A 17,948-nucleotide genomic window follows, 5' to 3' on the forward strand; every position below is an offset into this window, starting at 1 on the left:
TGTTGGGGTTGAGGAGGGAGTGGGCAATAATGGGTAAAAAAGCAGCTGGAAATACTTAGAATCTATAATGAGATAATTAAGACTAATTAGCTGGCCCTGTAGGCAGAAAGCAGCCCATTAAATTCAGATCCAGTTTTAATAACTTACCTGGTTTTGAGGGTAGAGTCCAGAGCACCCCAGGGAATGAGATGCTTCAGGGGAGAAATTTTTAGGAAAGGTTTCTTAGACAAGAAATAAGTAATCTTCTGTAGGACAATGTATTTTTCTCCTGGGAACTAAAATAAACATTCTGGTTCCCTAGGGAGAAGAATTAAGGTGTGCCTCAATTTTCTCATCTATTAAATGGAGATACCTACTCTGAAGAACTGGCATGTGGTTTAAATAAGATAAGCATGTGTGAAAGGGCCTGGAACAATTCCTTTCACAAAACAAGCACTCAGTATATATTAATTAATTATGACAAATATTTTATTGAATGCACTGTTAGGGGCATTCACGGACAGACACTGGGACCTCAAAATGAGGCGAATCCACACCCGTAATTCAGCTGTTCTACATCAGTGCAGCTGATGACTTCTCCTGACTGATACTAGAACATCCTGCCCAAAACCCTAAGTCATCTCACAGCCAACTAAAATTCCTTGGTAGTTTAGAGGGAAACTGACAAACCAAGTTTGGGCCCAAGTTAAATCTAGCTATGCACATTTCTCAAGCCTTTTTCTAATAACTTTAGAAGTGCTATCGTCATAAAGTACTGGGGAACAGCAGAAAATGTGGGCCTAGATCTGTAGAAGTCACTGGCTCTTTTATGATATTACTCTTGGTGCTTGGGGTTTTGAATTTTTTTATTTTTTGGCTGCACTGGGTCTTCATTGCCAGGCTTCCCAGGCGGCTCAGTGGTAAAGAATCCACCTGCCAATGCAGGAGATGTGGGTTTGATCCCTGGGTTGGGAAGATCCCCTGGAGAAGTAAATAGCAGCCCACTCTCCATGGACAGAGGAGCTTGTTGAGCTACAGTCCATGGGGTTGCAAAGAGTTGAACATGACTGAGCACGCACACATGCATCTTGGTTGCTGCACTGGGGCTTCTCATTGCATGGCTTCTGCTGTTGCAGAGCACTGGCTCTAGGCATGTTGACTTCAGCTGCTGTAGCACACGGGCTTAGTTGCCCCACAGCATGTGTGGTCTTCCCCGGCCAGGGATCCAACAGGTGGTACCCTACATTTCAAGGCGGATTCTCAACCACTGGACCACCAGGGAAGCTGGTCCTTGGTTTTAAACAGATTGCAGTTATCCTTCAGTATACACAGGGCCTTGGTTCCAGGACTACCATCCCCCACCAGTACCAAAATCTGCATTTGCTAAAGTCCCTAAAACAAATTGTCATAGTTTTGCAAATAATGTGTACACATCCTCCTGTATACTTTAAATCATCTCTAGATTACTTGTAATACCTAATATGATCTAAATGCTATATAAATAGTTGCCAGCCATGGCAGATTCAAGTTTTACTTTTCGGACAGTTGTAGAATTTTTTTTTCCTGAATATTCCTAATCTCTGGTAGGTTGAATCCAAGGATGTGGAACTTATGGATATGGAGGATCAGTTGTTTTCTTCTTCACTCACTGCCTTTGTGTCTCATTCTGTGCCTCTCCTCTTAATCCTTATTAAGAGCTTCATGGCATTAGACCTGATCTTTACTGATATATTAGTTTCCTATTACTGTTTTGGGGCTTCCCTGGTGGCTCAGATGGAAGAATCCATCTGCAATGCAGGAGACCCAAGTTCAATCCCTGGGTTGGGAAGATCCCCTGGAGAAGGGAATGGCTACCTACTCAAGTATTCGGGCCTGGAGAATTCCATGAACAAAGGAGCCTACTGGGCGATTTTAACAAATTACCACAAATTTAATGGCTTAAAGATTATAAAAATTTATTTTATAACTTTGAAGATCAGAAGTCCGATATGGGTCTCAGCGGGCTACCATCAGTGTTAGCAGGGCAGTGTTCCTCTCTGTAGGCTCTAAGAAAGATTATGTTCCCTTGACTTTTTCAACTTAGAGGCTACCTAAGTCCTTGGTCCATGATCTCCTTTTCCAAGGTCCATCAAATTCTTCTCATTCTGTCGTCTCTCTGGTTTTCCCCCTTCTGCTTCCAAAACATTTATGGACCTTTGCAATTACATGAAACCCACCTGGATAACCCAGGATAATCTTCTATTTTAAAGTCAGTTGATTAGCAGCCTTTTAATTCTCTTTTGTCACATACTCACAGATTCCAAGGATTAGGGTGTAGACATCTCTGGAGGGCCATTATTCAGCCTACCATTCCTACTTATCACTAATACCAAAGTACTTCACACAATACATCAGTTCATCAGTCGCTCAGTCGTGTCTGACTCTTTGTGACCCCATGAATCGCAGCACGCCAGGCCTCCCTGTCCATCACCAACTCCCGGAGTTCACCCAGACTCACGTCCATCGAGTTAGTGATGCCATCCAACCATCTCATCCTCTGTCGTCCCCTTCTCCTGCCCCCAATCCCTCCCAGCATCAGAGTCTTTTCCAATGAGTCAACTCTTTGCATGAGGTGGCCTAAGTACTGGCGTTTCAGCTTTAGCATCATTCCTTCCAAAGAAATCCCAGGGCTGATCTCCTTCAGAATGGACTGGTTGGATGTCCTTGCAGTCCAAGGGACTCTCAAGAGTCTTCTCCAACACCACAGCTCAGAAGCATCAATTCTTCGGCACTCAGCCTTCTTCACAGTCCAACTCTCACATCCATACATGATCACAGGAAAAACCATAGCCTTGACTAGACGGACCTTTGTTGACAAAGTGATGTCTCTGCTTTTGAATATGCTATCTAGGTTGGTCATAACTTTCCTTCCAAGGAGTAAGCGTCTTTTAATTTCATGGCTGCAGTCACCATCTGCAGTGATTTTGGAGCCCCCCAAAAATAAAGTCTGACACTGTTTCCAGTTTCCCCATCTATTTCCCATGAAGTGATGGGACCAGATGCCATGATCTTCTTTTTCTGAATGTTGAGCTTTAAGCCAGCTTTTTCACTCTCCTCTTTCACTTTCATCAAGAGGCTTTTGAGTTCCTCTTCACTTTCTGCCATAAGGGTGGTGTCATCTGCATATCTGAGGTTATTGATACTTCTCCCAGCAATCTTGATGCCAGCTTGTGTTTCTTCCAGTCCAGCATTTCTCATGATGTACTCTGCATATAAGTTAAATAAGCAGGGTGACAATATACAGCCTTGACATACTCCTTTTCCAATTTGGAACCAGTCTGTTGTGCCATGTCCAGTTCTAACTGTTGCTTCCTGACCTGCATACAGATTTCTCAAGAGGCAGGTCAGGTGGTCTGATATTCCCATCTCTTTCAGAATTTTCCACAGTTTATTGTGATGCACACAGTCAAAGGCTTTGGCATAGTCAATAAAGCAGAAATAGATGTTTTTCTGGAACTCTCTTGCTTTTTTGATGATCCAGTGGATGTTGGCAATTTGATCTCTGGTTCTTCTGCCTTTTCTAAAACCAGCTTGAACATCAGGAAGTTCACGGTTCACATATTGCTGAAGCCTGGCTTGGAGAATTTTGAGCATTACTTTACTAGCTTATGAGATGAGTGCAATTGTGTGGTAGTTTGAGCATTCTTTGGCATTGCCTTTCTTTGGGATCAGGATGAAAACTGACCTTTTCCAGTCCTGCGGCCACTGCTGAGTTTTCCAAATTTGCTGGCATATTGAGTGCAGCACTTTGAATAGCATCATCTTTCAGGATTTGAAATAGCTCAACTGAAATTCCATCACCTCCACTAGCTTTGTTCGTAGTGATGCTTTCCAAGGCCCACTTGACTTCACATTCCAGGATGTCTGGCTCTAGGTGAGTGATCACACCATCGTGATTATCTGGGTCGTGAAGATCTTTTTTGTACAGTTCTTCTGTGTATTCTTGCCACCTCTTCTTGATATCTTCTGCTTCTGTTAGGTCCGTACCATTTCTGTCCTTTATCGAGCCCATCTTTGCATGAAATGGTCCCTTGGTATCTCTAATTTTCTTGAAGAGATCTCTAGTCTTTACCATTCTGGTGTTTTCCTCTATTTCTTTGCATTGATCTCTGAGGAAGGCTTTCTGAACTCTTCTTGCTATTCTTTGGAACTCTGCATTCAGATGCTTATATCTTTCCTTTTCTCCTTTGCTTTTCACTTCTCTTCTTTTCACAGCTATTTGTAAGGCCTCCCCAGACAGCCATTTTGCTTTTTTGCATTTCTTTTTCTTGGGGATGGTCTTGATCCCTGTCTCCTGTACAATGTCACGAACCTCAGTCCATAGTTCATCAGGCACTCTATCTGTCAGATCTAGTCCCTTAAATCTATTTCTCACTTCCACTGTATAATCATAAGGGATTTGATTTAGGTCATACCTGAATGGTCTAGTGGTTTTCCCTACTTTCTTCAATTTCAGTCTGAGTTTGGCAATAAGGAGTTCATGATCTGAGCCACAGTCAACTCCTGGTCTTGTTTTTGTTGACTGTATAGAGCTTCTCCATCTTTGGCTGCGAAGAACATAATCAATCTGATTTCGGTGTTGACCATCTGGTGATGTCCATGTGTAGAATCTTCTCTTGTGTTGTTGGAAGAGGGTGTTTGCTATGACCAGTGCATTTTCTTGATAAAACTCTATTAGTCTTTGCCCTGCTTCATTCCATATTCCAAGGCCAAATTTGCCTGTTACTCCAGGTGTTTCTTGACTTCTACTTTTGCATTCCAGTCCCCTATAATGAAAAGGACATCTTTTTTTGGGTGTTATTTCTAAAAGGTCTTGTAGGTCTTCATAGACCCATTCAACTTCAGCTTCTTCAGCGTTACTGGTTGGGGCATAGACTTGGATTACTGTGATATTGAATGGTTTGCCTTGGAAATGAAGAGAGATCATTCTGTCGTTTTTGAGATTGCATCCAAGTACTGCATTTTGGACTCTTTTGTTGACCATGATGGCTACTCCATTTCTTCTGAGGGATTCCTGCCTGCAGTAGTAGATATAATGGTCATCTGAGTTAAATTCATCCATTCCAGCCCATTTTAGTTCGCTGATTCCTAGAATGTCGACATTCACTCTTGCCATCTCTTGTTTGACCACTTCCAATTTGGCTTGATTCATGGACCTGACATTCCAGGTTCCTATGCAATATTGCTCTTTACAGCATCGGACCTTGCTCCTATCACCAGTCACATCCACAACTGGGTAGCATATTGGGCACCTACTGACCTGGGGAGCTCCTCTTTCAGTATCCTATCATTTTGCCTTTTCAGACTCTCTCCACCATGACCCGCCCATCTTGGGTTGCCCCATGGGCATGGCTTAGTTTCATTGAGTTAGACAATACATGCTGCTGCTGCTGCTGCTGCTGCTAAGTCGCTTCAGTCGTGTCTGACTCTGTGAGTCCCCATAGACGGCAGCCCATCGTGCTCCCCGGTTCCTGGGATTCTCCAGGGAAGAACACTGGAGTGGGTTGCCATTTCCTTCTCCAATGCATGAAAGTGAAAAGTGAAAGTGAAGTCGCGCAGTCGTGTCCGACTCTTAGCGACCCCATGGACTGCAGCCTACCAGGCTCCTCCATCCATGGGATTTTCCAGGCAAGAGTACTGGAGTGGGGTGCCATTGCCTTCTCCAAGACAATACATATTATACAATAAATCCTCTGGTAGTACAACAGGTAGTAACTGTTGGCTACCATCATTTACTATTACCGTAAGTATTCGTATTACTTGCTTCTCCTTGGTCACTCCCTCAGCTCCCCAGTAATCTATCTGCTATTTGAATTTGAGGAAATGAGAAGTTTCACTGTTTACAGGTAAGAGGGGGGAACCCAGGTATTTGGTGGTGGTAGTTTTTTTTGGGGGGGTGGTGCATGTTAAGATTCTCATACCACAGAATTCATCCTGTTAAAGTATATAATTCAGTAGTATTTAGAATGTTCACTTAGTGTGCAACTATTACCATTATCTGTACCTGTAAAATAGCATCCCCTCATTATCCCTGGCTCCTGGGAGCCACTCATCTACTGTCTATCTCTATGGATTTGCCTATTCTAGACATTTAATATGAGTGGAGTCATATATGTGGCCTTTGTATCTGGCTTCTTTCATGTACCATGATGTTTTTGAGGCTCATCTATGTTTAGCATATATAGCACTTTAGTCCTTTTTTTGGCTAATATTCCACTGTGCGGATATACCACATTTTGTTTATCCATTTATCAGTTGATAAGCAGTAAGGTTGTTTCCACCTTTTGGCTATTTTGATAATGCTGCTCTGAACATTCATATGTTAAGTTTTGGTAGGGACATATGCTTTCAGTTCTCTAGGGCATATGCCTAGGAATAAAATTGCTGGGTCATATAACAACTCTGTTTTTAACTTTTTCAGTACTTACCAAACTGTTTTCCACAGTCACTAAATCATATTATATTTGCTTCACCATTTTACATTCCCACCAATCTAGATTTTAAATTATACAAAATAACAAATGAAATATCCTATAAATAAAATATCTAAGAGCCAACATACTAAAATAGTTACTATTTGTATTTTAATGTGACTTCGCCAAAGGAAAAAAAATTGAAATTCAAAAATGAGTAACTTTCTGTTGAATCAGGTCGTTGGAAATCCAGTAGAGGGAATTTAGCTTTGGGTATCTCCCTAAAACCTGAAGAATATTGTTTTTATCTATGCATGACTGAGAACTTAGAGTGTTATGTTAATATTTACTTTTCCTGATGCCAGTGAAAATAGTAGCCTATAAATTGACACTTCAACCTCTCACATTATACTGGTGTCTGAGCCCTTGTCTTGTTAGAAAAAAGAAACTGGCAGCTTCCATTATTATTCATAAAATGTTCACATGTAGATTTGGCATACTGAATATATGACTACATACTTGAATATGAAGTTGTAAGAACACATTTTCTTTTTTCTTATGTACAACAGTAAATGATACCTTTGTCGGTAACACAATGGGGAAAAATCTTTAATAGATGTATAAAGTGTTTCACATGAGTAAACAAAAATGACCAGTTTTCCAGCTGAGATGATACAACATATCATTGCAGTAATAGGAACAGTGCTAATTGGCACATAAATGTTTCTATGGGAATAATGCACCAATATTCCTCATTTGCCCACCTTAAACTCAAGTCATTGTGGAGGAGTCCCTTTTTCTCACCAGAACCAAGCTAATTGCTCTTCACCTTCTTCTAATTTCATGCAACTGCAAAGTTAAGATTTTGTGACCCTGACTTCAGTCCCTACCTCCGACCCCTTCCACCCTGTCGGAGACATAGAAGGGAAGAACATGAAGTAGAGTTGGGGAGTAAAGCAGAACTAATTGGAGACCATGGTTCACTGACATTTACCAGCCAGAAGATGTTGGACAAACTGCTTAACTCCTTCAACCTCTCTGTTCACATTAAATTGAAGGAAATAATCATACCACTTTATAGGATTGTTGTGACCATTATTGGTGTAACTGTGCTTTGAAGGTAGTAAAGGCTACATAGGTGTTTGTTAAGTAGATTAAGTACCAGATTCATTGGCTGCACATGATACGTACTCAAGAAATAGCTATTGTTATCCAGTCACTACACAAATTCTTGACCCTTTTCTAGGCACTGGAAATACAGTCATGATGAAAACAGACTGGGTTCCTTCCCCAAGAAGCTTACATTCTAGTAGGAAAGACAGTGAATAAATAAGCAAATTAATAGCCAATCATAGTAAGTCTCATAAGAAAAGCGAAGTAGTCTATGCGGTTGGAAGGTGGGTGAGGGTGGAGGACTGCCTGGGGTGCTGTTTGGGTAGAGCGGTCTGGGAAATCCTTTCTGAGGAAGTGACATTAAGTAGAATTGCTGCTCACATTGCTTTCTTTAGTATTTGCATCTTGACTTTTCCCTTCACAATTTGGTGGCTTTCTCTTACGCTCCTAACGTCCTTGTTTGTCTCAAACTTTGATTGAGGAAAGAGATAGTCAGGAATTTTTTAAATCTGTAACTCAGTTTACTAAGTGAAGGGTTTAAATGTTCCAAGTTCTGAGTTTATCTTTGTTCTGAGTAAACATCCTTACCTTGCTCCCAGAGGAAAGATATTGGGCTGGCGACCTCATTGTCACACTTTATTTGACCACCATAATCACCTCTTAAGTTCACGTTACGCTCAAAACAACAAAAATGTTCCTGGCTATCATTTTTAAGTGCCAGACACTAAGCAACAGGGCATACGGGTGTTTTGTCATTTAATCCTCACAGCTACCTTTAAGAAGTAAATATTATGTCTCTTAATTACAGATGAGTGAAGGGAATTTACCCAAAACCAGACAGCTAATACTGACAGAACCAGGATTCAAGCGTAGAACTTTCCAAGCATCCATTCTTTTTAGAACCCTATCTGCCTGCAGTGATCATTATCACTGTTCTCATTAATCCCATCTTTAAAAGAGTGAGATTACATAGTTTAAATATACATATATACATATGTATACATATATACATATACATATATAATGCATTATATATGTAAGGAATTGATGTTTACTTCAGTTAGTAATTTTTCTGTCTTTGGTGTTAAGAAAATAAGATGTTTTAAAAATTTACCTTTAATTGAGCAACTACTTTTCATTCACATACACTATTTCCCTAATACATACCAGGCACTGTTCTAAGTGCATCATCTATTTTGTGTGTGTGTTAAAACATTTAATAAACACAGTAATCTTCAAAGATAAGTATTCTTTCTTATTTTATAGATGAGAAAACTGAGACTCAAAGTGCAAATATCCATACTTGAAAAATACATAGTGGAGCCAGACTCTGGGTCTGTTTATCGCTGGGTCTTACTACATCATTCTCCTTCACACAGAAGCAAAAAGATGCAGTTTCAGCTCTCCAGGAGCAAAGCCAGAGATACTGTCATTGTAGGCTGATAGATGTAATCATTTACATACACATGTTATAAATTTTATCTCATTTAATCCCCACATAACCTTCATCTAATGCTGGTAGTGGTAGAATGATGTAGGTGGTATTTTTAGTGTTAGGGTTAGCTATCTGCCAAAATATCTGCCATTCCCATCAGACTGACAAAGGCCATCTAAAGAATCAAACAAAATGCTGTGGAAACCCAGAGGGAGATGGGAAAGCTTGTAGTAGAATCTTAGAGAGTATTTGAAGGGGAGTTTGATTCAGACATTGGGAAAGCTATCATTTAACCTAGGCTTTGAAGAATAAAACTGGCTCCTGTAAAGATCTCTAATGTTAGCACCAGTTGACAGAGGGTGTGTCTAAGAGGAGTAACTTGGTTGCGTAGTCGACTTTGCAGAGCGGAGATTTTAATCTCAAGTCAGACGCGCTGCCATTGCACCATGAGGTCACTGTACTTTGGTTTCCCTTCACCTAGTACCCTGATCCTTGTGTTAAACAGCATACTAGGAAAGAATCATTGGCCTTTTGACATCTCTTTGTCAGCAAAGCGAAGTCCCTGAATCTGTTGGACTCCAGAAACAAAGTGTATACATTTAAAGGGAAAAGAGAAGTCACCAAAGATCAGGATCAAGCCAGATCAGCCACTCCTTAAGAGTCAAAAGGTCCTGATTCTGCCATTGATTTTCTGTGTATGTTGCCTTGGACCACACCCTCCTGTTGTTGTTGTTCAGGCACTCAGTCATGTCCAGCTCTCTGCAACTCCATGGACTGCAGCATGCCAAGCTTCCCTGTCCTTCACTGTCTCCCGGAGCTTGCTCAAACTCATGTCCACCCTCCATATCTGTAGAATAACATGTAGGCCAGTGTTTCTCAAACATTTGCATGCATCTAAATTACCTGCAAGGAGATCCAACCAGTCCATCCTAAAGGAGGTCAGTCCTGGGTGTTCATTGGTAGGACTGATTTTGAAGCTGAAACTCCCAGTTACTTTGGCCACCTGATGCAAAGAGCTGACTCATTTGAAAAGACCCTGATGCTGGGAAAGATTGAGGGCAGGAGGAGAAGGGGACGACAGAAGATGAGATGTTTGGATGGCATCACCGACTCGATGGACATAGGTTTGGGTGTACTCCGGGAGTTGGTGATGGACAGTGAGGCCTGGTGTGCTGCGGTTCATGGGGTCACAAAGAGTCGGACATGACTGAGCGACTGAACTGAACTGAACTGAAATTACCTGGAGGGCTGCTTAAAACAAAAATTGCTGAATCTGGGACGGAACCTGAAATTTTATATCTAACGAATTCCCAGGTGATGCTGATGCTGCTAGGGCAGGGACAAAACTTTGAGAACCACTGGCTTCTTCTCTGAGATCTTGTTTCCTCTCTAATTCTCTATTTAAAAAATGATAGCACAGAAATCACAAGATCTAGACAGTATAGTTCCACCTCCAGCTAAGTATGCTACCTTGAGCAAGTCACTTAACATTTCTCTGCTTGTTTCTTCATCTGTAAAGTGGGGCTCACAATTCCCTGTGGCATAGGATGAATGAGTAAACTTTCTCATTTGAAGGAACCTGCTCTTGTGAAGGATAGAATGTAAATTGTCAATTGTGCGTATCCATATGTTAAGTGAAGATTCTACCTTCATAGTGAAAAACAGTAGAAGATGTCTCTTCCCACTTTTATAAAAAGAAAAAGAAGCTTATTGCAAAAAGAAGTGTACTCACGGAGAATGTCCTTAAAATCATAATGACCCATGAGGGACCTCATCCTGTTTTGGCAGGACCCCATCCTGTTTCCCTGACATCTATTTAACAAATTAATAAAAAAGAACATAAATAAAAGAGAATAATAACTTAGCACTATCTGGGCACCTGAGTCTGTGAGTCCTTTAGGGCCTTGGCACCTAAAGAGAAAAGGAAAACAGACCGTGTTCTCTGAGGCTTTGAAAGGGGCTTTCCTTGAGGCATTAGGGAAGCTCTGGGGGCCCTAAGAGCTGAAAGGCTGAGGTGCCTGGGGCATGAGTCTGTTTGATCCAATAAAGAGCCAGAGAAAAAAATGGCTGGTAAGTAATTTTGCTATTTCATTTGGTGCAAAAGAGAAGGCAAAACACCAGAATATTCAATGAGCCAAAGCACAGAATGTGATACGGATGTGAATGCAGGCTGACCCCTTCTCGAGAACGTTTCTGAGCCTGAATAAAGCGCTCACTGTGAAGGCTAATGGACAGTAGCATGCATTTTAAACCATGATGACCTTTTGTTTTTCTGATAGGCGAAGATGAGGATGAATTTGAAAATTTCATGCTGCCTCTTACAGTCTCTTTCGAAACAGTGTTACAGATATTCAATAACAACTTTAAACAAGAAGATGTAAAGGTGGGTTTGTTTCCAAACATGAGAAAAGGTGATTTTGTTCATTCTAGGACAAAATCTAGGTATAAATTCAGAAAAAGGTCTGCATATTTGTGTGTGCTTCGTGCCCCATCAGTCTTAATTTCCCACTTACATGTGTCTTCGAGGTGTACTTTTCATATAAGTGCTTTTCTAGTTTCTTATACAAATGGACTTTGAGGTTATCAAATGATTGCAGATAGTCAGCTTATGATTAGATGACATATTTGTCTCCCATGGCAGTATCTTTTAAAAGAACATTTCTCATGAGTACACCACTTTAAATAAACGTCCCTATTCCCTCATCCACCCCGCACTGTATGTTTCAACATATTTATATGGAGGAATGCGCCAATGTACACATGCTAAAATACCACATCTCTAAATATTTTTAAAACAAGAATTTATATAAATCAAGACTTTATTAAATGGCTAGGCATATATGTATAAATAGGAGCTGGTCTTGAAGTATTGCGTTCTTAAACTGAACAAAGTGATTAGGATAACTGATAGCTAAATAAGGTTTTTATGTGCCTGTGGGAGCCATATTAGGATTGATTTGACAAGTCAGTTCAGCTGTGGCAACAGTCATAATATCTAAGACAACATTATGTTTTATTAGTAAAATCCTTAAGTGTGTAGCAAGCTGTTTGTGACAACACAGCCCCATATTTTAATATGGGGGATGGGGAACACGAGATTTGCTAAATAGGAGTAACACCTTCTGAAATTCTCATGCATCAGGGCTATATTAAATAGACTGACACTGGTTAATATTCTTAAAAGACTAATGAATATATACCAATAATGTAGGCACCTTTGCTGATGATACTTGAATCATGTTTACTGTTATTTGAGATACGGTGAAAATACTGACCATCATTTTGCACAGCTCTTCTCTCTACCAAAAAGAAATATTAGCACTAAGAAGCCAAATAGAAGAATGATGGCCTTTGGTGATTATTTAGCGTAGTTCATCTACTAAGAAATAATTAACCAAACACTGTACCTTTTATTTTGAAGTAGAGTTTTTGAAATGAATGTTTATCAATATGCAATTGTCATAGAATTTTAAAACTAAAAAAAGATCTTAGTGATTTTCTGTGTGTTTGTAATGTTGCTGAAATTCTTCACCAGAGTTTCTACTCAGGTTAGCTTTATTTTCAGTTGTCTTCCAAATATTTTTAATGACCGAAAGTAAATCTTGGCAACTTTAAGGTGGCTATTGCTGCCCTTTATATCAGAAAAGAAGCAATAAGATTGAAAAAGAGTATCTTTTTAAAAATTACATTTGTCTCATTTGAAGATTTCATTATACTCCAAGCCCATTTTGATGTAATCCCATCTAGTTTGATAGAAACCATCTTCCCAGAGTCATTTTTAATGGAGTTCCAGTGATATATCCCTAAACCAGCAAGTTCTTAACGACCCTGGAAAGTGACTGCTTGATTACACTTTAACGGTATTTGCAAATAAAATCACAAGTAATTAAGGGGAAATCTCCAGGCTTTTGAGCAAGTTTGATGCATGATAACTGCCTGATTCAGCTTCATCTAGAGTAATGCTGTGTAGGCAACAGCTACTGAGATCAATAGCAACGTAATGATAGTGGCAGAATTAAGTGAGTAACCTGAGAACTGTGCCTCAGAATGCATGCAGCTGCCACGAACCAAGGCCACACAGTGCACTCCGCGCTTCCGTCCTAAATGTTCATCAAAAGACGCCCTGCAGGAAAATGGAGTTAGATGCTCTTTATTGCTGATCGTGTCTCTTGCCACATTTATCAGGGAAATTGGATTAGCAGTTGGCAGCTGCAGGTAGACAAGATTCTGCAGTGATTAAATATGCAGCTTGGCTGCATTTGTTGTGACAGACCTTTAGTAAATTCTACTGTAAGCACCATCTGTCTAATTTGTATAAAGAAAACTTGGTGCTTTAAGCTACCGATAAAGAAGTAAATCTGTTGCTTTATCATAAACAAAACTTTTGCACTAAATGCTTTTAAATGTAATTTATTAGGTTAAGGCTATTTTTCTATCATGATGAATAAATAATACATGCAAAAGTGCTTTCAGGTACTTCATTTTGCAAGTACTAAAGATAAAAACAGTACTGTTTTGTTCTTCAATAAAGTATTTAGTATTCCAGTCCACAGGAGGTGATGCTGTTAAAATATCTCTATGAAAATGCCGCAGGACTGCCAAATTCATTTAATTTGCAATCCTTACCAGGATTTTCTAACTCCCTGTTTATAGATATTTTTCAAATGCAGATTTCAGGATGAGCACAAACATTAAGGACCTACATTGCCAAATTGAAATATGGTTGTGAGAGGAGGAAATGCTGTAAAACTCCTAAATTTATAGCTTTGTTTTCTTACTTAGTCCTAATAAAATTGAAGAGAACATTGAATTTTTGTCTTGGGTTTTTCTTTTCCAAGTAAAGGGGAAAAGGAAGAAACTGCCATGACAACCCTGGCTCTAAAGCATTAGTTCACAGTAAATGTTTCCCCCTATAATTGTACCCTTAGTAAAATACAGTCCAATACCCTGACTTCCCATGCATCATTTTTGATTTGGCCATGACGTCATCGGTTTTAAGGAAAATGAATGAAAACTTCTAGGAGGATAAAGGAGCAGTTAAATAGGAACCTGCTATCTTTAGTCCCTTCGTAAAAACTCCACAATGTTAAATTATTTAAAATCCTAGATTTTCAGCATGCGCACATTAAAAGTTTTCGCACTAAGTGCCAAATGTTGCAAACAGCACTTTAACAGAATGATTTTGCTTTGATCCCTGTAGCAGTTCCTGAATAATTTATCACAGGTTATTGCCTTAATTCTGGAGAGGGATAGAGCAATAAAGGCAGATGAAAACACTCCAGTTGAAACACCTTGGGGCCTGCTCATTCCTCTGACACGGCTCTTTTGTTGGAACTATTTAGAGGTTATTAAGATGTGTCTCCAGAATTAAGAGTATGCTGTAAGGATGAAGACAGCCATCTTAATTCTAAAGACAAAGCACAATGACCCTTCACCTTCTTTTTCTTTGTTGTTATTATATAGTAGAATTATGAGGATAATATTATAGCTGCCCCCAGTAGTGCCACTACAGTAAAGGGTCTGTCAGACTTTCCATTAGAAACCCTGTTTTGGGGGTCAGGGTGGAAGGAGTCGCATTTCAGCTGTTTCCCAGCCCATCCATCTCACACTTGGCACACAGACAACCGTTCACCATGCAGGAGGCTGAAACGCCAAGCAGTTTCTCCTTGAACTATCCCAGAAAGGATCCTGAGGATTAGGCACCCCAGACCTGCCCATTCCCCAAAGCAGCCTCACTTTATAAGGACCTCTCATTTTTCAGACTAGTCAAGTATGACTAGCTATAGGAGAAAGGTAACTTTTGAAATAAACCTCTATCCACTGTTTTAAATGAGATGGTAAATCGTGCCTCTTCCTCCCCTAAATTTCAGCCAGATCACCCTTTGCTCTCTGAGATTGTTTGGTAGCCTGGTTGAACTAGTTAACAGTTTTCCTTGTCTCATACCAAAACTGGGTATGTTTTGACTATCAAGAAAGTACTTCTTTAGTGTTGTTTGAGCATCTGTATAGATTATTTCAGTACTATTGCTGCTTTGAGATAAAAAATTGAGCATAATAAATCTGTTTCTTACATTAACATTGCATTTTCCTGCTCAATTGAATCTATTGAAAACATAGTTACTATATTGTCATATGCTGTCTTTGCTTTGTAGTAATGTTTTCTAATATTAAACATTGATATAATTTCATAGATTTGAGCCCTTTTATTAACTTGGATCTTTTAAGCAAGAAAAATTTGTGATAAAATAAACATTAACCTTTTTGTGTAATAAGGATAGTCTAAAATATTTTTAGAGCCTTTTACACTAGACACAAACTAAAACTCATTTTTCCTATTGACCAGTTTAGAGTTGAATGGTGAGTACCTTATGTATATGTGAAAACTTAAGATTATTTGAAGAGTAGCCTGTAACCTGTAATAAAAATAGAACCCAAAAAGGCCACTTTGATAGGAAGACTGCAAAGAGAATTAGAATAGAGTTGCTCAAAGAAGACTTCTTAGAAGACATATTTTGTTCTGGAAGCTGCAAGAAACATGGAAAGCTGAGAAAGAGAAGAAAGGTTCCAGGTGATGAAAATGGGTTCCATAAGAGGCAAAGTATGTTTTGTTTTGTTTTTAAAGTAGCAATCATATGAGACAGCTACAGAGAGACTAGCCGATTATAGAAAAATAAGTACTGGTAAGCTTATGAAAGGAAAAGGAATAAGTTATTTAAAGAAGCAGAAACAAACATTCAGGGTTTACAGATTCAGAAATTCAGATTACCATCATTCTATAAACTGTTACGCAGTATAGAAACTGAATATTCCTATTAAAAAAACTTCCAGTTATATTGAGTCACCTTTTAGGTATGGGGCATGGGAGGGCAGGGAATCAAAAATTACAGATCTTTGTGACAGATAAACTATTTCTGATTTTGAAATTTTTTAGCCATTAAATGATGGTCAGGATTTAATGGCTTCCAGATCCTTAATGCTAATTTAAATGCCCTCCTGTAGAGATTTTCATTTATTACCAAAGTATGAGGGAAAAGAAAATCTGACTAAAAAAAAGTTCAGAGACCATTTTCTAGCAGAGTATTTCCACTGAAAACAGTATCTTCAGAAGTCACAGTTACATATCTCAGTTATCACACCCCCTTGTTTTGCAGTTATGTTTATTTGTACTCTTTGTTCTGACATTCTAGCATCTGTTCATGGGTTTTCTTTCTCTCTGCCCAACCATCATCCTAATGACAGCTTAATTAAGAGTCCAGAGTAAAATCAAATCTCTTTTGTTTAAGAGTCAAATTTTTGTTTTGTTTTCTCTAAAGCTAAATATTTATGGAACACTTATGTATGTATCAGTCTCTTGTTAGGCATTTTTATATAAATTTATTCCTGACTCTACTTCTGTAAGAAAGACATTATTAGCCCCTTTTAAAGATGAGAAAACTGAGACTGATAAATTGCCTTCCTTTAAAGTCTTACAGTTAAGAAGTAAAGCTGGGTTTAAATGCAAGTCTTCTGATATTGAAGAACTCTTTTCCTTGCTTGGGGAATGTGAGTTCCATTCTGGGTATGTCACAGTACCAGTAGGTCATCTGGCCAGTTTTATGTTGTCCGAAGTTACTGAGAGTATTCCTTAGGGATCTTTAAATGCCAGTGTGCTTTCAGGTTAGACTCCATACTGCATAGTGGGATGGATTTCTTACAAGCCACTGTGGTTAAGAATTGTTTTTATAATGTCTGGATCCTTTACATTTCTGTTTTGTGGAATTATCGGTCCTCTTTTTTTTTCTAATTTGGCATTATTCAGGAAAAAATATGTTAATCTAAATGTTTCTATGCCACTGGAATTATGACTTAGCTCAATTTATAAGAAGCAGAGTTGGTCAGCAGATCTGATGGTCTGTTTGCTTAAAAAGTCTATGGCTTTCTATAGAAAGAGATCTGAGCGAGACATTTTAGCTAATGAATCAAAATCAGATATGTGGTCATTATTGCCTGATTATTACTCCATCTGCTCTGTGCTAACGTGAAAATCAATTACTGTGTCTCTTTCCCACTGACAGCGTATGTTGATCGGGCTGGCAAGAGATCTTCGAGGGATTGCCTTTGCACTGAACACAAAGACCAGCTACACCATGCTGTTTGACTGGATGTATCCTTATTACACTGTGACAATACCAGCTCTGTGCACAGAGGGATGCCAGGCCCCTGGCTTTCGTTTAATAGTATGGCACAGTAGGGAAGAGGAAACAAAGCTAAATGAACTAATGTGTAATCAGCTAAAAATTACAGCACAGTGGCAGCAGCACAGACAACTGAGCACAGCACTTGGAGACCCAGCTCTGAGAGGTCACTTTTTTGGTGCCATTAAATATTGACAACTTGAAAATCACATCCCCAAATGATTTGTTTATGTGAGGGTTGCAGGGTTCTTGGGCTAACATCTTTGAATCAAGATCAATGAAGCCTACCATTTGGCATTTTCTGAGGGACTTGGATTTTTACTGTATCTCAAATAGCAGAGCTGATTTCATTTTTTCTCTTTGAGGCTTATTAATTCATCACGCTATAGTGTTTCATCATCATGAAAACATTAATGGACAAGAAAAGGGGAAAATAAATGGTTAGAATTTTTCACTTGATATAAAGTTTGAATTTACCACTGCCAAGGCTTAGTACAGACAGCAAAAAAATTAAGGAAATGAAATCCCCCCACAGAAATGCCTCATCATTATGAATAAAAAGAGCATGGATTTGGTGTTAGGCAGACCTGGCTTGAATTCCTAGGTCTCCATTTGCTGTGTAAACTTTGGCAATTTTTTTCACCTCTCTGAATTTCCTCATCTAAAAAAAGAGACATCCAGTATCATGGCTTATTGTAACCATAGAAATAGGCAGTGCACTTTGTATTAATATAATGTCTGGAACATAACAGGTAATCATAGATGTTACTATTAATATTGTTTTAACAGTATTAC

General features: G+C 39.2%; 1 protein-coding gene across 6 annotated transcripts in view; it reads left to right on the plus strand.

Moving 5' to 3' along the window:
- Window positions 1-17,948, plus strand: part of RANBP17 (RAN binding protein 17) — a 375,933-nt gene that overhangs the window by 282,128 nt on the left and 75,857 nt on the right. For all 6 annotated transcript variants that reach the window (XR_003507255.1, XM_027520587.1, XM_027520586.1 and 3 more), the window contains 2 exons: window positions 11,259-11,362; window positions 17,034-17,122. Coding sequence is in view for 5 of the 6 variants with exons in the window: in XM_027520587.1 (XP_027376388.1) it covers window positions 11,259-11,362; window positions 17,034-17,122 (193 nt within the window). In the remaining variant the exon portion in view is untranslated. The remainder of the gene's footprint in view (window positions 1-11,258; window positions 11,363-17,033; window positions 17,123-17,948) is intronic.

The sequence above is a fragment of the Bos indicus x Bos taurus genome, chromosome 20 (assembly GCF_003369695.1).
Source record: "Bos indicus x Bos taurus breed Angus x Brahman F1 hybrid chromosome 20, Bos_hybrid_MaternalHap_v2.0, whole genome shotgun sequence".
Taxonomy (NCBI): Eukaryota; Metazoa; Chordata; class Mammalia; order Artiodactyla; family Bovidae; genus Bos; species Bos indicus x Bos taurus.